The sequence below is a fragment of the Phalaenopsis equestris genome, unplaced genomic scaffold (assembly GCF_001263595.1).
Source record: "Phalaenopsis equestris unplaced genomic scaffold, ASM126359v1 Scaffold000090, whole genome shotgun sequence".
Taxonomy (NCBI): domain Eukaryota; kingdom Viridiplantae; phylum Streptophyta; class Magnoliopsida; order Asparagales; family Orchidaceae; genus Phalaenopsis; species Phalaenopsis equestris.
In genome coordinates this window covers 2,051,156-2,073,056 of record NW_018164532.1, presented here as the reverse complement: position 1 = coordinate 2,073,056, position 21,901 = coordinate 2,051,156, and the positions used below count along the sequence as shown (strand labels likewise).

General features: G+C 32.9%; 1 protein-coding gene across 3 annotated transcripts in view; it reads right to left on the bottom strand.

The window, feature by feature from the left end:
* The window catches only part of LOC110019998 (RING finger protein 10), a 30,586-nt gene that overhangs the window by 487 nt on the left and 8,198 nt on the right, over positions 1-21,901 (bottom strand). The window contains exons 2-8 of one of the 3 annotated variants that reach the window (XM_020717933.1): positions 21,362-21,405; positions 9,712-11,028; positions 9,433-9,521; positions 2,815-2,920; positions 2,639-2,743; positions 1,389-1,521; positions 125-304 (exon numbers count right to left, since the gene is read on the bottom strand). In XM_020717933.1, the coding sequence (XP_020573592.1) occupies positions 125-304; positions 1,389-1,521; positions 2,639-2,743; positions 2,815-2,920; positions 9,433-9,521; positions 9,712-11,028; positions 21,362-21,405 (1,974 nt within the window). The remainder of the gene's footprint in view (positions 1-124; positions 305-1,388; positions 1,522-2,638; positions 2,744-2,814; positions 2,921-9,432; positions 9,522-9,711; positions 11,029-21,361; positions 21,406-21,901) is intronic. The other 2 variants (XM_020717935.1, XM_020717934.1) reach the window with 2 other exon arrangements.

Below are 21,901 nucleotides of genomic sequence, written 5' to 3'. Positions count from 1 at the left end.
ATTTATAGCTTACAGACACCTGAAGAAATGTTCACCTAGGCAAATCTTTACAACAAGCGACCGCGTATTCAGTATAATTTTTAGTGTTTAGTAATAAGCATGAGCGAACATTTATGAGGTGTACCTTGAGTAACTGAAGCTTCTTGTGTAGCATCCATACTTCCTGATGAATTAGCCAACTCCTCAGCTCTTAGGGCTGGAGAATCATAAGCCGAAGCAAATCCAAGGCGGGTTACATTTGAGAACAGTTTCCTTGTATTGTTCAAGGACAGATTTGTTGTTGGTGCAACACCGCTGCCTAGTGCTAGGGACAAGACCAATTTCATTAAAATCAGACACCATCTATAAACTTATCATTCCTTGTAGACAAGCAACACGCAAGAAGAAAAAATTGCAAACGAAAACACAACTTAAAAATTAGGAGAAAAATATATCACACAGCTATACATTGGCAGTAGTAAATATTTAGAACAAGCATGGCATGTTTATCACGCAGATTATCATTTCTTTTTTGTTATTATTATTATTTGTGAAAATTCATTGTGCACCATCACAAGTGTCAGCTTATCATATTGGCCAAGAATGATGAAGCAACCTCAGGGTTGAAAGTTAGGCTTAAACTAGCCACCATCACATATAGGCATAGAGAGCAACCTCAGAGATCACTCGAGGAGATTGGGTCATTCAATACACACTGATTCAAAGATTGAGTCTCACACGAACCAATAAGCTGCAACACTGAACCAAGGAGGAAGTGGAGACAATAATAATATTATAAGAAGCACGGGTTCTGAGCAATCTTTAGCACCCTTTCTAACACTCAGTAGATATTAAAGCTACCAAAGTTAACATATCCAATGGATAACAACCTAAAGAATAATTGAAGTCGGTCACCCCACCAGGCCTCCTGGGCTTCTAACTACCTGCTTCTAACTACCTGGAACCAATGGAACCAATGGAAGGAATGGAGCACTATAAATATTACGAGGACGAAAATATCAACAAACCTCATGTGACCTAAGGCCCCCTGAGTGCTTTACAAATATTGAATGCAACATTGTAGAGGGGTTTTTTGCCATCATAAGAGCCCCAATCACTATAGAAGGGATGATGAACTGTAACCCCAAAAACAGGAGTCAAGTAACCCCAATGATTCCTTTTTCTACTAAATAAATAGAGTAAGAGGAAGCAATGGCTTTTCCTGGAAAGCCATTATTCTCGTTCAATACAAATAACTTTTCATGATCTACTTCGCTCAATTTATCACTTCAACCTAAAATATCAGGTGATTATCATATGCCGAGTGCTCTGATGCTAACCAATATTTGCATGGTATTTAAGAAATCAATTGATTAATAAAAAGTGAGCAAAGACGAAAGGACATCCACCTTTAAATTCATCCAAAGAGAAAATTGTATCCTTATCACTTAAATATCTCTGGTTTGATGGATTAAGCATCTCCCGTAAAGAAGCAACTTCAGCACAGTTTGCAGCTTCAGCTCGGACTTTCTCATCACGTTCCTAAATCACAATAAAAATATAAATAATTAAAGATGCAATCATTTTAGTCTGAATAAGAACATGTGAAATGCATGTAAAGCTGGAACCAGTGCATCTGCTTTTACTTGATTTTTAGCATGCTTATATGTTAAATTCATGCATCCTTTGACATAGAATTTAGATTTCCTACTTTAAAGATCACAAAAGCAACTAAAGGACAAACCAAGGTGCAGAAGATTTACTGCTTTTATAATCATTGAAAGATATGAGGATAGCATGCACTAGCTACCTCTTGTTAGAAAAGAAAATGCAGAATGAGTTCCAATATTGCTGCGAGAACAGTAAGAGAGCTTGAGAACTACCATATGTTTAACTTCTAGAGACGAACCTTGTAAAAGCCCGGGACTATCATTGAAAAGCAGGTTCTTGTTCAAGAATTGACAAACAACAAGTGTTCATAAATTATCATGGAACGCAGTCAAAGAAAAACTAACAAGAAGATTAAGATGCAGTACCACTTCATATGTCCTTTTTAAACAATAAATAATAGATCTTGTGATTATAACCGTAAAAAGATGACTACTGTAATACACTAGAAAAACCAAATCTTTTCACGGTCCATTACAAGTTGTGCCAGTGAATGAAAACAAATTGGAGTCAAATTGTATGAGCGTAGTTGACAGATTTCTTCATTGAGTGCTTAGTTTAGTATATTCAGGTATTATAGCCACATAATTAATGCCAGCATGCCCAAATTATTCAAAAAATAACAAATGTTTTCAAATCCTTCAAAAAGAAAAAAGACATGAATACAGCCTTTCAATGTATAATACACATATTTTATAAAGTATGCTTCTATATCATCGAGAAATACTCCTTTATATATCTCATTTCAACATTTCAAAGATGAATTTAAATTAAAGTAAAATTAATAATTTAATTTTTTGTTAAAAATTTCATTATTCATTCTAAATTCCAAAATAAAATCTATAACGTACAAATTTTCTTACTGTACATCTCATGTAATGCAAACTAAGCTTCTTGGTCAAACAAAACAGAGCAAGAAAAAATATAAGCTAAAAAAGTACACAAGTTATTTGAGAGATATCTTTTATATTGCTTCAAACAGAGAACAAACCTTCTTTGCAAGCCATTTCCTCTGCTTTTCACGTTTCTTAATTTCACCCATAAAAGGGGCTAGTGAAGCAGGGGGCAAGATTTCGGCAAGTTCGATTTCACAGAGCTGCATTTCATTAAAATGTCAGGAGAATGATGCTGCATTTGACATCATAAATTGAATAAGTAGAAATAGACCTGAAAAGTTGTGCTTAATGAGAAGTGGCTGAGGTACCGATAACGCTTCCTCATGGCTTCTGACTGAGTAATCATCTCCAACTCCAAAATTACTCCATTAATTCTGCTAATAACAGTCACTTCAAATGATGCAAACCAAGATTCCACAAGCAGGAAAGTATAATGAGCATAAATCCTCAATAAATGCTGTTCAAATATATTAATGCTCTGCCGGAGGGAGAAACTTCTTTTCAGAAACAATTCATTAATATAAAAGAATCCTTGCAGTTATGATGAAAGTAGATATTCTTCCCATTTTTTTTACAGATATTTTCCAACAGTTCTGATATATGCAGAGCCTCTTTGTTTGAATGCAATACCACCACTATATGCCAACAAATATGCTCCCATTCGCAACCTGTAAAGACGAACAGCTATGACACTATCCAGTTTTTTAGTTCACTCTCTCACCAGTATTACCCGCTATCTTCTTTGTCCTAATTATTTTTAGTCAGTTTTATGACTCCTCCATGTGATCCTCTTGATGCTCCATACAGTGATAAACCTATCATGTGCAAACCTTTCACACAACTCCTGTTCATGTTATGATAAGTATACTCATTTTCCATCATAATCCTTTGGTAACTTAATGTGATCATATTAAGGATGTATTTACTACTATTAATTGTACATATCATAAACAAGTCAAGTGTATTTCCGCTACTCTAGCTTCAATACATAATCTCCCACCATTCAATTAATATAATCATTTATATATATATTTTGCTAGTTTTATCATACATCCATTTTAACATTCTCATTTCCTCCATCTCCAAGTTTAATATCAATCACTTTAGAAGCCAACATTCAAATTTAAGTAACATGACCAAACAATTGCAGTTCATTAAAATTTGATGTTAAATCTTTATAATATTCTCTTATCACATTATACTCCTAACAAATTGTTCATTTAAACTAATCGAAATGAACTCTAAAGTTATATTCTCATATATATTTTATTCTTCGACATTGAGATATCACTGTATATTTCAATATTCTTCATTCATAATGCACAACCTTTAAATTGTATATCAAATAATCAGATTTTGTAAAACAAACCTCAAGTTATAATCTTCCAAAAACTTTCTTAATTATTTTAATTTTTCATGAATTTCAAAAATAACTGATATATCAAATCTATGTTAACCTTAAAAAATGATACACCAAGCCACCTTCCTGTGAATATCCTTCGCAAAAATCTTCATAACCAATACACAAAAAAAAAAAACTTTTGATCTATCATGCAATCTTAATGCAATTGAAAACTCTTTGGTTTTCTCTAGGGCTGTCAAAAAAGCTCGTTGTTCGCGAACAGTTCGTGTCCAGCTCGTTAATGAGTTCGTGTTCAATTCGTTCGATAAGTAAACGAGACGAACGTGAACAATTTTTTTCCGTTCGGTTAGTTAAACGAACCAAACACGTACAGTGATGTGTTCGTTCGTGTTCAAAAAATTAAGATATTTTAAAAAAATAAACTTTATAAATTATAATATATAATTAATTAATAATAATAATATATTAATATACTATATTAGTAATATACTAATATAGATATTATATATTTATATAATATAAGTTATATAATTAATATAATATATTATTTATATATATTAATATTAGGGATGCCAAACTGACTCGCCGTTCGCGAACAACTCGTGTTCGGCTGTTCGTTAAGAAACAAACACTGCCTGTGACTTCACGAACAGTTTCAGACACGAGCTTATTTCAAACAAACTAAATTTCAAACGAACACAAACTCTGTTCGTTCGTGTTCGGTTCGTTTACACCCTTAGTTTTCTCAACTACTTATAATACTAGTTAATGCTCCATCATGTGTGTGTGCCTATGTGTGCGTGTGTTTCTATATACATATATACCTTAAATAACTTTAGAATACCTATGAAACACTTATTTTTATTGTGAATCAACTAAATTCTCGTGGTACCCGAACCATGCCTTCTCAAGATCAATAGAAACCATTCCAGGGTTCTTTCTGTGCTCTCTATATTTTTCTTTTAAGATTAAAAAATACTTGTATATTGGATACTTAAAGTATGAAACTAAATTAGTTTTGATTTAACAATGTTTCTAAGTCTATGTTATATTCCTCTCTTACAGCTTCATCGTAATGATGCATGATTCATCAAAATTAATTTCACTATAAACACCAAAATCCCGAGGATGTACTTTGTACCTTAAAAATAGTAACACAAATTTTTTATCCAATTATTGAGAATATTTATTAGTCTTTAGATTCTATTAAATATATTTGATAACAAAACTATTGTAATATCACCTATTTACATTCCTCAATAAGCATCCCACGTGAAACTAAAGCTTTGTCGCATGCGCCATCTTCAAATCAAACTCTAATTTTTAAAAAAATCAATTTATCTCATTATTTGGCTCTTTATCTACTTCCAAAGTAATTTAAAATAATATTTAATCCTTCTCTAAAATAACATCTTTAGCTTTCTTTGAATTATTCATATTTAATGAAAATCTATCATCTATACTCAATATAAACCTGATCAAAATTTCTAGATCTGTTAAACCTCTTAAGTTGAACTCTTAACAGTAAGATGTCTTTTAGTTGTAACAGTTGAAACTTTATCAGAAACTCTGAAGTCATGCATGCTCATAAGGAAGCACCATTGGGATGGGTGACCTCCTATGAATTCATATCAATGGGACAAAACTATGATGATAATAGGTCAAAGCAACAAATATCTCAGTGTGTGAGACTTTAGATATTTAAAAATGGTATCAGAATATTACACCTACTTGAATATGGGAACTAGGTCTCATAAAAAATAAAGTGCAATGAGACACCTCTTAAATGCTCAATGAGACAAAGTGCTACATGGTGGGAGTCATCTATTAAATCCATAGGGGCCACCTTTATAATCATATCTACCTAGAGGATGATTATGGGTTAAAAATATTAATGAGAATGTCATTTACTTAAGTTGGAAGATTGGAAAATCCCTTGAATAAATTTTTTGAATAAAGGTGAACCCTTAAATATCGAGTCACCTTTAGATGTAATGGTTAGTGTTGATTTTCAGAATTCAACGAATTTATATTATTGATATGAAACGAGGTATAAATAACCCCAATATGAATCCTAGAATAGGAAGGACAATAAAAAAGAAATAACAGGAAAGGAAAGATATAACACATATATATTTAATTAATCAATTCATATTAATTACTTGGAGATAAAGAAACAACAAAAAACATAAAATAGTAAAGAAAATAATTTCAATCCAAGGAAATAAATTTAATCCCCATAACTTCTAACAGAAATAAATTATTTCCTAACATAACTTCTAACACTCACCTCAATTTGAAACATAGTTGACAACTATGTTCAACTTGAATTTGAAAATATCAAACAATGGGCGAGGAAGATTCTCTGTGAGGTAGAACTTGAAGTTTTCATCCCGTACTTGGTAATTAACCCAAAAAGAATTTAGAGATATTTTTTAGTTGACTGCGGTTGTCTTTACTGCAGTTTCTGCAGTGTCTGTAGGTAGGTGGAAGACACCTACAGGTGATACTGCAGAAAAGTTTGCAGAGAAGTAAACAACCTAGAGTAAAAGCTACAGGGCATTGTTTGCAAGCAAAAAAAAAAGTCTGAAGGAGGTTCTATTGCAGAAAAAAAGCTCTAGATGGCCTGCTTCAAAGAAAAGCACCGGAGGTAGGGCTGCGGCAGGGAAAAATTCCATTGAAGGGTCTACTGCATGAAAAAGCTCCAAAGAAGGGTTCGCTGCAGGAAAATACTCCGAAGAAGAAGCGTTGATTCTGCTCTAACATACCAAGTTCCTGGAAGGCTGTAGGAGAAGGAGGTCTGGCAGAACTACTTAAAAAAGAATTATTTCCTGCGGACAAATGCAGGATGCAAGGTCCAGCAGAATCAATTCCTGCAGGAAGGGAGACTAAGCAGTAGGAAGAAAATTCAGAGGAATCTCCTACGGCCGCTTGAGAACCTGCAGGGCTTAACGCCTGGTGCAACAAGCAACGTGAAGGAGCAACAAACTTGAGGAGATTCTGCAGGAAGGAGATGAGGCCCGCAGGAGGAAATTCGGGTGGTAGCTGGCTGCCACTTGCAACATGCCCAGGATGAGGTAGAGTGGTAGTTCATAGGTCGACACACTAAAAGACGGTTGTTCTCCCAGTAATACATTTGAAATTGTGGATGATATAACTAATGGCAATATAATCATTGCAGTTGTGAAGGGTGGTTAATTTTCTGCACGTAGTGGCCCAAGCATAGTTTCAATAGCGAAGAAGCATACAGCAACAACGGCATTAAAACCTGAAGCAATCCCAGCAGTCGCACCAGCAGCAACAAGTGCGATCCTCCTCTCTTTATCGTTCTCCGTCATTTCAAAACATCCATTAGCACATGATTTACCAATGTCTACGTTAGGACCCTCCGGACCCAATGAACAACATGTGCCTAAGGTCACAGCAGCTTGGATAGCCTTGATCATTGGAAAGGTATCGGCCAACAATTTTATGCATGGTTTTTGTGATGTAAACTGCTTTATCTGCTCAAATATCACGAGTATTCCATGCATCATCCATACAACAGCCCCTCCAATTTTTGTTTGACATAATAGATGATTGACATAATAGATGATTGCATCACTTATATACTCCATTATCGGCGGAAGAAGAAGTTGATCATATGATTTATAGATACTAAATAAATAATTCATAAGCGATAATTGAGTATCTATGAGCCATTAAAAGCATATAAGTGATGAAAATACCTAAGAATATAAGGAAAAAGAATCTATCATAGGAGTCTTTCAAATGATATCATAAAATTTTTCAACATATTTATTTCTTAGTGAAACTCAATTAATGATTTTTGGTGTTGCCTTCTTTCACATGCATTACAGATTTGCCCAACTTTGGTGGCTTGCTTTAAGACATTCAATATCTTCCTTTTCTATTTCAAGTGTAAATCAGAGTTTTTGATGCCGACAATCTATGAAGTTATCAATAACTATAAATCCTCTTCTTCTATTTGAATGACAGCAATAATATTATTTAGGGAAGGTGAATCCTCATTACCAAAAATTGAACCCTAGCAACACAAACTAAATATTTAATATACAATGAAGCATGAAAATCATTATTTTTTTTCTTTTTCAACAAACTTTTAAGTCAGGCTACATCTTTCCTACATTGCAGTTGGATACATTAATAATAATTCTTCTATTGCCAAAAGCTTTTAAGTAGATTGAAGTATTTTGTGATGAATCTTCCTCCTTGCTTTGTGGTTGATATCTTCGTTATGATCTCATGAAATTAAACCTCATGATAAACTTCTGTGTATGTTTAAACTATCGTATCCCATATTTTCTTTATTGAGTAAAGAAACACAAGTGTAAGTTTCCATAACTAAGATAACATCAAGTCATGTTCATCCCATGCACTCAATGTGGGGACTACCTTGTTGAGGTTTGATGCTAAATCATTGACTCAATTTTTCTCTTTCCTTCATAAAAATGCAAACTAATTATAGCTGCTTGAGGTAACTCTTTTCATTCAGATAATACGTTGAATATATGTTTTATGATTCTCTTGTAGAACTTCAGTTTCAGGTCCTACTCTTTTCATTCAGGTAACTCAATGTGGGGACTACCTTGTTGAGGTTTGATGCTAAATCATTGACTCAATTTTTCTCTTTCCTTCATAAAAATGCAAACTAATTATAGCTGCTTGAGGTAACCCTTTTCATTCAGATAATACGTTGAATATATGTTTTATGATTCTCTTGTAGAACTTCAGTTTCAGGTCCTAATCCCAAATGAACCCAAGACCAATGGAACAAGAGTATTGTTGTGATTTAAAAGAAAGAAAATTATGATAGTAATTGGTTGCAAAAAGAATAAAAGTAAGGATGTAGCAACTAAGATTGAATATGAGAAAATTAGATGGAAAGAAAAAATATAACAACAACAATGCAAGCTTCCAATTTCAAGGCAGCACGAAAAGGAAGGCTCTAGTTTATTAAAATGTTCATAGAAAAAAACCTAAATCCTTGATGTTATAACAAAAATTAAAGGAATAGTTAAGTTTTCGTTTCATCGTTTGTGATGAATTTACTAAAGTACAAAAATACATAATTTGCAAACTAAAATAGCTACAAGATTAAATACAAGATAGTCCTTTAATTAGTGAGGTGGTAGATGGCATGAATAATCTCATGAATCAATGAGGACGAAGAGAAAAGAGAGAGAGGGTCGAGATCATGGGATAATGTAGGCTGACAGGCTAGAGTTACTAGGAGGCAAAAGTCCCGTGCTTGCACTGTAGTAGGCGGAAGTTTCATGCATTGTAAAAGGCAAAGAGGAAAGTGGCATTTCCACCATAGTTATATATGAACAACTAAAACAATTCCATCTAACCCCATGTCATAAACTTGTAAGCAGATTTAAAGCTTCAAAGAAAAAATGCAGGAGAAGAAAAAACAAATAGACAAGAAAAACATCGTGATGAAAGTATTGCCAAATTTTTTCTACCAAAGTAAAAGGAAGGCTCTAGGCTTCTATAGTATACCTTGGTGGGAGCATATCATAGCTTCCATAATGGTGAAGAAGGCACTTCATGCACAATGGATGAAGGATTAATGTTTGACCATCTAATGCCTGAAAGTTCAATGAGCAATTAGATTCATAATGTTGTGATCAAGTAAGAATTAATACGCATGAACAAATATGAAAAAATCACTAATGTCAGAACAAGCCATTAAATTGAAGTCATTTATAACACCAATACTGCACTAAATGATAGAATATTGCAATTTGTTGCAATTTGAAAAAAAAAAAAATTAAGCACCTGATAGAAAGTATACGACTCTCGTTCCTTAAAATCCTTGCAAATGTTTGAATCCTTGTGTAACACTTTACACTCATCATATGGTAGTTCTGAAGAACCCACAGTTGTGTCAGGGTGTGAAGCGCCACTAACATTTTCAGAATGCTCAAGCTTCTCATGAATCCGGCCATTCTCAAGACTAGTAACCACCAATTCTTTGGAGTGGGCATTCTCTGCATCTAAATTTGAATTCAATGAACAGGGACTTAATGAATTAATGTGATGCCTCACTTTAGGACTACTTGAAAGTGCACAACGATTAAGTTGAGAGGAGCTTTCATTAAGAACCCGATCCTCCATCCATTTCCTCATCCTTTCTTCTAATTGTTCCAAAGCCACACAAACGTATGGAAGCTTTTCCAATTCATCAACTATACCTGCTTCTGCTTTACATAACCAATCAGTAAGATCTGTCTTTGCATCTCGCACCGACATTTCAACATCAGAGCTCAAAATAAATTTAGAAAACAAGTCGGTTGTATTGATGGAGTTACTAGTCATGATGTGTGCCCCATCCTGACTTTTAAGAAAGGGAATCTGTGAATCTTTTGCTCGAGCCAAAAGTACAAAGTCTGCATGATCACCCACACGAAACTGCTTAACATTGTCAATCTTAATTGTATACAACTCCCCGGATGATATCATTGAAAAGCACAATGGACATTTCTTCCAGGATTCACCTTTATGTTCCTCGGCTCCCATTAACAAGTACCTCAATATGCAAGGGAAACAATATATATGGCCACATGATGTTATTTGTGGACAAAGAGGGCTTTCCAAGCAAATCGGGCACTGTACCGGAAATGGGGCAGAGTACCTCACACAGACAACATCTTCCCAAGGAAACATTTTATCAGGATTCATCGACTCAATGGAATATCTTCCAGAATCATATATAATGAATTTGTAGTTCGCTTGGAGGAAGAGATCTTTGTTATAAGACTTTACTCTTTGATGCCTTCTAGGAAGGGGAATTCTTTTTTGTTGGTGAGACCGAGGAACTGGGTCATAGTGAAAGTTCAACAAATGATTAGCATTCAATAATTCCCGTCTTCTTGAAGAAGCATGATTAGCAGTGATTTGAATGTCACTGGAGTCCAAAGGCCGGTTATCAGAGCGGGGTACACTCAAAGTGGCAGCCAGTCTTCCATTCGGTTCAAGCTTATTTGATCTGAACTGAGAACTACCACTTTGACCAATTGACTGGTGCTGAGGATAAGTACTTCTGTTTTCGCCATTCGAGTGTTTCCTAGCATTTGAGCTCTTCAATTCCCTCACCTGCAGGAATAATTTAATAATAACCAAAGCAGATAGTATTAGAAAACTAGCACATTAAATAATCAAGTTAAAGAACACTGCAAAAAGGAAAAATTAAGGAAACATGATTAACTTAAAGAGACGATGTCAAAGACAAAATTTAAAAATAAGAAATAAAGATCTTTAACTAAACTTCATCAATAATATTATCATTTTCTACTGTCAAATAAGCCAAGTCAAGAAATAGAGATTGGCGCATAATATATTTCTATATATATATTTAATAATTACATCAGTATATTTCATTAATCAAGAAACAAGAATTAGCTAGCCTATCCACCAAAATAGATCAACTAGAGTGCCTAAATGTTTGGGCTTAACCCACATTAATTAAGCTTAGTTCCAAGTCTCCAAGTAGAAAATACAAAATCAGTCATGTAAAGCCTATAGTAATATCGAAATGCAAATGTGCTCACCATAGTCAAAATTATTATGGCTTTGACCTAATGAGTAAACCTCACTCATCTCATTTAGCCTTATTATAATAAATATTACGAGTCATACCCTAGGTCTCATGGAGCTTAATCACAGCCTTGATGCTAAAGAGTTTTAAGGACACGTTTGGGTAAACATGTTCAGAATAAAGTAGTTATCAAGGTGGGGTTTTAATCAAACCTAGCACAGCTGAAGTCAGTTAACATAGCCTGAAGCAACTAAAGTGATCTATCACGATCCTTAAGAAGCCCGCAGTTTAGCCAGCCACTAAGAAACTTATGGGACCACCTAATTAAGAACGTCTAGTGGAGTTGACTTATCCACCTTCATGGCTAAGATGGTTGGCCTCTAAATAAATTGGCACTTAGCACTACTGCAACATGGGTGATTGATTATTAATGATATAGCAGTAGGCCTACTAGTAGATGTCCTAATGGCAACTAGTTGTGAAAACGAGTTGCCATTATTAGTTTCAAGATGGCAATGTTAGTTTTTAGCTAATTGGTGCTTCATCCATATTTGTTTTTTAAGAATGTACCTTCTTTACCAATGATGTTTAAAATTGATCATTTTGGGCAATATAATCGTTAAAATTAAATTGGGCTTGTCCATAAGTATCATGATTACAAATAGCAATGATGCAATCTGTTAGTGCAACATAAAAAGATATTTAAAAGATATGCAAATAGATTTATCTAATTTAGTTTCAACAAATATCATTGCAAAATGCCAAAATATGATTACTGACAAGCTCAATTTTATACCTCCTTGAAGAGATACTAAGAGAATCATTTCTAATCAAAAACAGGTTTCAAGGCCATGCAAATTAATCTCAATGACAAGAATTTTCCTAAGTTTTTCTTAAATTGATTATCAATTTATATAAAGTTACTAGAAAAGATTTTCTCTAAGAGCATTTTTGTCATGTATGATTTCTAGGAAAATTACATACAAAACAAAAAAGTCAAAGTAGATAATTTGCAATTTAACTAGAAAATGGTAAGGGGACAAAAATAAAAGAATAATAGAGGCCAGTTGTAACTGGATTTGCAAAAACATAAAAATAGTGAAAGATGGTTGGCCTCTGTACAAATTCAACACAATACATGATCTATACACAAAAATGCATTACAAGTGTCAAGGTCCATTAACTCCAAGTCACAGTCACTTGAATCATCCTGAGTGCTCCTAGTCCATTTAAGCCTGAATATATTCTGAGATCTGGAATAATATAAATTTGATAATATTTAATGGTACCTTATCACACATATAGAAGTTTACTAATTAAAATTATATACATGATGAAAAGCAAAAGCACAAAGAGCAACATGTTCATAACAAATTGCCTTTGTCAAAACTAGGGTTGTAAACGAGCCGAGCTTGAGCGAGCTCAGGCTTGGCTCGTGTTCGGCTCGTTCGAAATAGCTCGTGTTCGAAATCGGCTCGTGTTCGAAATCGGCTCGTGAACAGTGTGTTCGTGTTCGGCTCGATTTAAATATTTGTGTTCGTGTTCGGCTCGAAATTGGCTCGTTAAACTAAAATTGAGAAAAATAGATGTCAAGTGTGGGATTCGAACCTGGATCAAATCTGTACAAAAGAAGACACTAACCACATTGCCACATGAGGTGTTATGATTTAAAATTACACATAAATATATATAATATATTACTATATAAATAATATATGTAATATATTGTTATGTAAAAAGTTATATTTTTTTTTTCGAGGTTTACATTTCGAGCTTAAAAATTTGTTCGTGTTCGGCTCGTTAGGCTTAACGAACGAGCCGAACACGAGCTACTAAACGAGCCGAACACGAGCTGTTCACGAACAACGAGCCAAATTGACAGCCCTAGTCAAAACCAAGTAGTTTGCCTTCAATGTTGCCTCAAGCCATCACCATTGCCCATTTGATCACCTTCCATAAATCACCTCTAAAAGTGGTCAAATAACCTGACGTCGCAAGCTGACACAAAAAAAATCAGATTTCTCTTCAAATAGGAAACATGACTAACTTCATTGAGCTTCCAAACTAATCATTTTGGCAACCTGATATCAACATCATCCTTTCCAACAATATCGTGAGTCTTATTATCTCCCAAATACACCTTTTTAAGATCACATTGACTGTAGTTTTTAAACACTTCTTTGTTGGGGCATGCATGAAAAGATGCACCTAAATCTATTATCCATGATTTAGTACTATCAAGGGACAAAGCAAGGGGGTCACCTTCATTTCATCTGTGGTGACATAAGTAGAGAGCTTTCTATCTTGACCTTAAACTCTAATATTTGGAGTTTTGCAGTCCTTAAAGTGACATTTTCTTTCTCTGACCTGGATTTTCTCTTGAAATTGAATCTTTTCATTACTTTCTATCCAGATTCATTCCTCTATTTTCAACATTCAAAGCACAATTTGAAGTTTCACCACTCGCCTTCTTGCGAACTTCTTCATTCAGCACTAACCCCACAATGTCATCAAAATTTAACTTCATGTTACCTAAAAAGTTACTGCAGTGACTAATCCATCCCAAGTGTCTGGCAATGAAAATAAGAGTAACAATGTCCTGACCTCGTCGTCAAACTTGATACCAACAAAACACAACTAATTAGTCACAGTGTTGAAGTTAATCAAGTGCTTAATCACCAAACTAACATCTATCATCTTCATATTGAGCAATCTCTTCATCAGAAAAATTTTATTTTATGTTGAGGGCTTCTCACACATCTTTATTAATGCAACCATGAGATCCACCATAGTTTTCTCATTCGCAATATTGAAAGCAACATATTTAAATTATTTTTGAAATTTATTTGAAATTTTTATAATTAACCCTAAAAGGTGAAAGTTATGAAAAAAAAATCAACAACAACAACAAAAACAACAAAGCCTTAATCCCACTACATGGGGTCGGCTGCATGAATCATTTTTCTCCATTGCATCCTATTTAGTGTCATATTTTCATTTAGTTCTAATAAATTAAGATCTTTTTTTATACAATAAGCCCAAGTCTTCCTAGGTCTACCTCTGCCTTTCTTAACATTAGTCGAATGTAAAACATCTACTCTCCTAATCGGATCATCAGATGGTCAACGCTTAATGTGACCAAACCATCTAAGACGACTTTCTCTAATTTTGTCTGTCATAGGAGCTACACCAACTCTATCACGAATATATTCATTTCGCATTTTGTCTCTAAGTGTAAAGCCACTCATCCACCTAATCATCCTCATCTCGGCAACACTTAACTTAGTATTATGCTTCTCTTTTAAAGGCCAACATTCAACGCCATAGAGCATTGCAGGTCTCACCGCCGTCTTATAAAATTTTCCTTTCAATCTAAGCAGTACTTTTGTATCACACAAAAAGCCTGAAGCATTAATCGACTTCAACTAACCAACTTGAATTCTACTATCAACATCCCCATCAATATCACCACCCATCATATTAACATCCCCATCTATATCACCATTGCTTTGAACAACAGACCTGAGATATCTAAATCGTTCCTTTTAATAATTTGATCAATCACCCAAGGTTACACTTCTGTCACTAGAGCTACTACTACTAAAATTACATTTCATGTATTCAGTTTTAGTTCTACTCAAATGAAGGTCTTTAGACTCCATTGTGAACCTCCATAATTCAAGTTTTTCCAGGCCTTTTTCTCTCGCCTTATCCACGCTTCACCTACGAGAAGGATATCATAAAAAAAAAACATACATTAAAATACACCCTGCTGTAAATGCCCAGTAAGCCCATCCATAACTAAAGCAAAAATATATGGGTTTAAAGTCGATCCCTGAGATAATCCAACAGAAATAGGAAAATATTTGGTCAACCCTCCTTCAGTTCGAACACAAGTAACAACTCTAATATACATATCTTTAATGACTTGAATATAAGTCATATCAACACCTCTCTTCTCAAGAAACCTCTCAATAAATGTATAGCTTCCATAATAGACCTGCCCGACATAAATCCAAATTGATTACGAGAAATCTTTGTAATACGTCTTAACTTATGTTCAATTACCCTCTCCCATAATTTTAAAGTATGACACATCAACTTAATTCCTCTATAATTTGCACTCTTGTGCATCCCCTTTATTCTTAAAAATGAGGACCAAAATACTCGTCCTCCACTCCTCAGGTATCTTTTTTATTTTTAAAATAATATTAAAGAGTTTAGTAAGCCAAGAAACTCCCAAATCTCCTAAACATTTCCACACTTCAATTGGGGTATCATCAGGTCGTACAGACTTTCCACACTTGGTTTTCTTTAAAGTCTCCCCAACTTCTTTTTTACTAATGTGACGACAAAAATGAAACGTTTTATTATTATTAACCATATTAAGATCATTAAGGTCGATCGTATTTTCAAAAAATTCATTAAAAAGTTTATCAAAATAACTCACCCACCTATGTTGAATATTTTTTTCTAAGAAAAACACTTTTATTTTCATCTTTAATACACTTTACTTGAGTTAAATCTTTACTTTTCTTTTCTATTTGTTTGGCTAGTTTATACATATATTTTTCACCCTCCTTAGTATCTAATCTATCATAAACATTATTAAAAGCAGAATTTTTAGCGTCACATATTGTTCTTTTAGACTCCCTGCGGACCATTTGATATTTTTCTCAGTCCTTTAAGCTTTTACATTTAAACCAATTTTTATAACATAATTTCTTATATTTTATCTTTTCTTGCACATTATTATTCCACCACTAACCATTTTTACTTAAAGAAACTTTTTCTTTTGATTCTCCAAGTACATCTTTTGCTATTTGTTTAATAATGTTTGTTACTTTATCCCACATATCATTTGTTTCATCATGAACATCTTAAATTTTGAAATCTTGAATTTTACTGATAAAAATAATTTTATATATGTCTTTTAAGTTCCCCCATCTAATTTTACAATGATAAGTCCTAGTATTATTTATTTTACAACTTTTCATCTTCAAATCTAGAACTAATAAATGATGTTAGGTACTTAAATCCTCGCTTGGAATGACCTTACAATCTTTAAATCTCGAGGATCTCTTCTTCTCATAAGAAAATAATCAATTTGTGTTTTATTAGATCCATTCTTATAAGTAATAAGATGCTCATCTCTTTCTTGAATAAAACATTAGTAATAAGAAAATCATATGCTGAAGCAAAATCTAAAATAGCTCTACTTTCTTCATTAATCACTCCAAAACCGTAGTCACCATGAATATTTCTAAAATCTTCTAACACTCAACCGACATGTCCATTTAAATCTCTTCCAATAAATTTTTTTTTTCAAGAGGTATCAATTATATTAAGTCTTCTAAGTCATTCCAGAATTTATCTTTAGACCCTCTATCTAAACTTACTTGAAGAGCATAAGCACTTATAATACTAAAAATTTTAGTACCAATGATAATCTTAAGGGCTATAATTATATCTTCAACTCTATTAATTTTTACAACATTATCTTTCAAATTCTTATCTATAATTACACCGACACCATTTCTAGTGCACCTCTTACCAGAATACCAAAGTTTAAAACCTAAGTTATCAATCTTCTTAGCCTTTTCTCCAACTCATTTAGTTTCTTGAATACAGAAGATATTAATCTTTCTATGAATCATAATATCTACTAATTTCATTAATTTACCATTGAGAGTACATATATTCCAAGATCATATCCTAATATTAATTTCATTAGTTTTATGGATTAATTTCATTGCCCGCATTCGTCTGTAAAGTGGGAACCCTTGTTTATTTGACACTACACCTGGGCGTCGGTGTAGCGGCCTTCGCACACTTTTCACTGTATTTAGGCTATACAACACGTCGTTTTCAGGAGACGCCCTAGCATTTACACAAAGATCAAAAAGATTCATGTCATGATTTCAGGAATTATGCCCTTTATCCTATCAAATGGAGAGTAATATGGATTTTCTGATCATTAAAAACATCTTCATATTGAAAATTTCATAAATCAATGTGTATGACTCAAATACATGTGAAATTCGAAACATATGCCAAAATTAAAATTAAACTTAAATAAATTTAATTTTTTTGAAAGAAAATTAATTTTTTTTATAATAAAGGTATAGACCACATTAATTATGAAAATAACAAAGAAAATTTGAAAAAATCCAAATAAACTTGAAGGCGTTTCGGATCAATCAACATGAGTTTAAAAGAGAAAGCCATGCATGAACAGAAGAATCATGCAAAGAAATTTATTTTGTTAATTTATTCTATTTTATATAAGGAGGAAAAAAAAGATTTAAACTTGCAAAATTTTGAAAAAGTATATTTTAATTTTGAAATTTTCCAGAAATGCATATAATCACACAAGATAATATAGATAATTAATATCGATAGAGTTTATGTGGGTATCAAGGAGTAGGAGCAATACAAAATCCTTGTCATATCTAATTTGGCTGAGAGCTACAGATGAAGTTTTGAAGTGATTGTGAACCTTACATTCTATAGTGGTTGATCATAAATATGACTTACGATGTAAAGAGAGGTGTGAGGAAAGTATAAGTTTAACGAAACCGTAATTAAGGAAAAAAATAGATGCATTATCTCACCAAAAAAAATATTTGAGTCACCAAACAACAAGTGAAAAAGAAGAGAAATACTCTTCTTAATTTTTTTTTTTTCATTCAATACTCAAATAATAAAAGTGTGAGCCCGCATTTAAGATATTATAAGACTCTTATGATAAAATTTTAAAAAGAAAAAATAGAAAAAAATTGAAGAAAAATGGGATTGGTAAGCATTAATGAAGGTGTTTTAAGTCACCATCTTTAACATTTTTTTCATGTTAAGTTCGACCAAGCACATGCTTAGGTGAGAAATAAAAAGAAAAGATAATATAATATAAATTATACTCCAAACAATCTGAATTATGGACTCTAATGATGGGGCTTGTTTTTTGGTTTCCTTCTTGCTTTAGCTATGATAATTGGAATTTTAACCTTTTTATATTTTTACTCAGATGATGTGCCACATTAACTTGTGATGGTGTTAGGTAGCCTTTTAACGGCAGCAAATGTTATAAATTAGTTTAATATGAGTGTAGGAGTTTGTGGTGGAATTATGAGAGTTTAGTAAGGTATGTTGGTAGGAATGCTAAAACAAGTTCATGTTGGGTTTGAAAGATCACTTGAAGGAATAATTTTTGTTGAGGTAATAAAAGGAAATGTTTATGGATGGTTAGCTTATGATGTGTTTATGTGATGGAGCAGATTCAGCAGAATTTATGAGAGCGTTGAGTAGAGAACAAACTTAGATCCTAGTCGTACTTAATTTAGTTTAGAGCTATAAGTAAGGTTTCAGAATAACTGTGAGGCTTAAGTTCAATGGTGGTTGATTTGGGAGGATGTTTAGGATGTGGGAAAAGCTGTGAGAAAAGTTGAGAGTAAGAGTTCAAGAGTAATAAGTAAATATACTAGGAATAAACAAATTTGAGCCACCAAGCACTAAGCTATAAGAAAAATAATCCCCTGTTCATATTTAATTTCATTTAATATCAAATGACATTATTTCAGCCTGTATTTATAAGTATTACAAAACTATTAGGCTAAAGACCATTTTGAGAAAAAAATAAGGAGATAAAAAATAAAGGTTAGTGGTTATTAATAAAGAACCGCCAGCCGGTCATTTTAATGCTTTCTTCGTATCAAGGCCAACAATACATATCCATAGGTGAGAAATTGAAATCAAAGAATAATAAAATATAAATTACAGTCCAAACATTCTAAATTATGGGCTATTGATTGGACTTTGGCTTAATTCTTTATCTTTTCATAGAGCTTTAGCCTTAGCTCTTACAATTAAATAATTAACTTAATTTTTTAATGTACATAATATGTTACATCAACATATAATGGCTTGGGAAACCTTTTAGTGAGATTAAGAGATAAAAATGTGAGTCCTAGAGCTTGTGCTAAAATGTGAGGGATTTAATAGGGCATTGTTGCATGAATGCCAACACTAGCAGGTCTGTTTGGGGCAGCTGCAGCTGTGAAGCTGTCGTTCAAAAACTTGTGGTGGCAGTTACAAAAATAAAAAAAAATTTGAAAAAATAAGATCACAGCTTTCTAGCAATCACCGCAGGTAGCCAGCCGTGATGGAAAAAAACAGCTTGCAGTTGCAACTTTTCAAAAATACAAACAAGACGAAGTTTTGCCAAATAGAAAAAACACCGATTCGACACCGCACCGCCACCTCAAACGCACCATAGATTCAAAAAGACTAAGACTTCTAGCTAAGCTAAGTATATGTTGTATACTTAAGTAGCATTTATAGGATTTCTAATTATTAACACAAGCTATAGACTGGAGTAGGCTTTCTAGCTAAGTCAATCCTAGGAATGAATCAAGAACTTGATATGAAAGAGATGAAAAGACCTGAATAATTTATAGAATTAGCTACAAAGTTGAAGCATATTAGCCTAGTTAAGTTCAAATGATCTAAAGCAAGCATGGATAACTCAACTCAGAGTAAAAAGCAACTTGAACTAGTAAGACCTAAGCATCAAATAGCTTTGAGGTTGTTTTTATATTTTATGACATCAGGGGCATTCGATTAGGCAAAGAAGTTGGAAAGCAACACGTGACAAATGAAAAAGCATACAGAAAGTGCATGGCAGTGTCCTAATGGCGAAAGTAAAGGATTATTAACTTTATTAAAAGTTCTGCCATATGACGGGGAGCTGATTGGGTTCAGGGTTTGATACTTAGCTTTAGCATGGTTTAAAAAATAAGATATGATCAAGAATATGTTATCCAAACAGCACCTTATGGGAAAAAAATTAGAGCTCATTTTGATACCAAATTTGGTGTAGAGGGTGAGAGGAAGCTTCACATATATAAATTGAAGCAATCTGCATACAAAACTTGAGTCTTAAGAGAAATATTGGCCATAAATAACAAAAAAAAATTTATTCATACCTACCTTTAATCACAGACAATGAACTCTGTTTATTGAAATTAGATTACTTAAATGTATCTTAAAATCAAATTGATACCTATTATTACACAAAAAAATATAATTGAGCCAAATAAAATAATAAACTAAACAAATATCAAAATTCATCCAAAAATGAAAATGAGAATAAGAAGGCATTAAAATGGGGGCAAGGTTCGACTCCTTGTAATAGGTCTATTACAATTGAGTTTTTGCATGTTGATTTGGATTGATTAATGGCATTTAATGCATTATAACTACACTGGCCTTCCTTTACATTAAGATGGCCAACTTTAACCAAAGCCAATATCAGACAGCATCTAAACTTGGATCATCTTGAAATTTAGGTTTAGGGGAATCATACCATAAAAAGACAATCACGGAATGAGAGGGATGGAGAAATCAAACAAATGAGAGATGACCACATGTTGATTATAGCTAGCACTCATATCAATTATAATGGAGGAAGGAAAGACATAATGGTAAAAGAACTACATCAGAAATGAACCTACATGATACCATAGAAAAGGATTTGTTTAACATCTAACTAAACTAGCCAATATGAAACTTATTTAAAACTTAAGGATCTACAAAAACATTTATTAAACTAGGATGATTTCTGAACACTTATGTAATTCCTCCTACACTCAAAAACTTTACAGCGGCTGCTCCAAGTAGATATGATATTTTCTTAGTATTTTTCAAAGAACAATGACGCCTGCAAATATTACTTACAACACAAGTGTTAAACAATGTTGGATTTGTGCATAAATAGCATAGTATTCATTTGTTAAATAGCAAAATAAAATATAACAAAATTTATGTAAATATTTATGACATTTAAATAAAAAATCACAACAATTCATAAATAAAGTCCAAAATAAACTAACTCACATTTTTTGCCCCAGATGTATCTTTGAAAGTTCCATGATTTTCTCCTACAATTATAAAAAAGAAAACATGTTATAAAAGAGATACACAGAACAAATGATAAAATAGCGATATTCTGTCAAAAGAGAAATTAATCAAAGTGCAGTTCTCATTATAAAACAAAAAAGCCTCAAACTATCTTACTGTCTTTTACCTAAAATAGTAGTTCAAAAACATTTCTATTAAAATTCTTAACAAAGACCTCCCCTACCCGTCATGCTTCTTATGATGCATAATAAAGTTTATGGAGAATTTGCATAGTTAAGACTCAAGCTTGACAATATTTAACGCCAACACTAACCAAAAAAGTTCCATACCATGATTATAATAAGTTTAACAAAATTGCAATGATATGATCAAAATTCTAAAATAACTTAATTGTTCCATCATTATCCATGCTTACGAAAGTAAAACTAAATTGGAAATTTGATTTAATCCACTAAAATATTTTATTGGATAGGAAGTTAACTTCAGGAGCATCCATGCCCTTCTTCCGCTTGATTT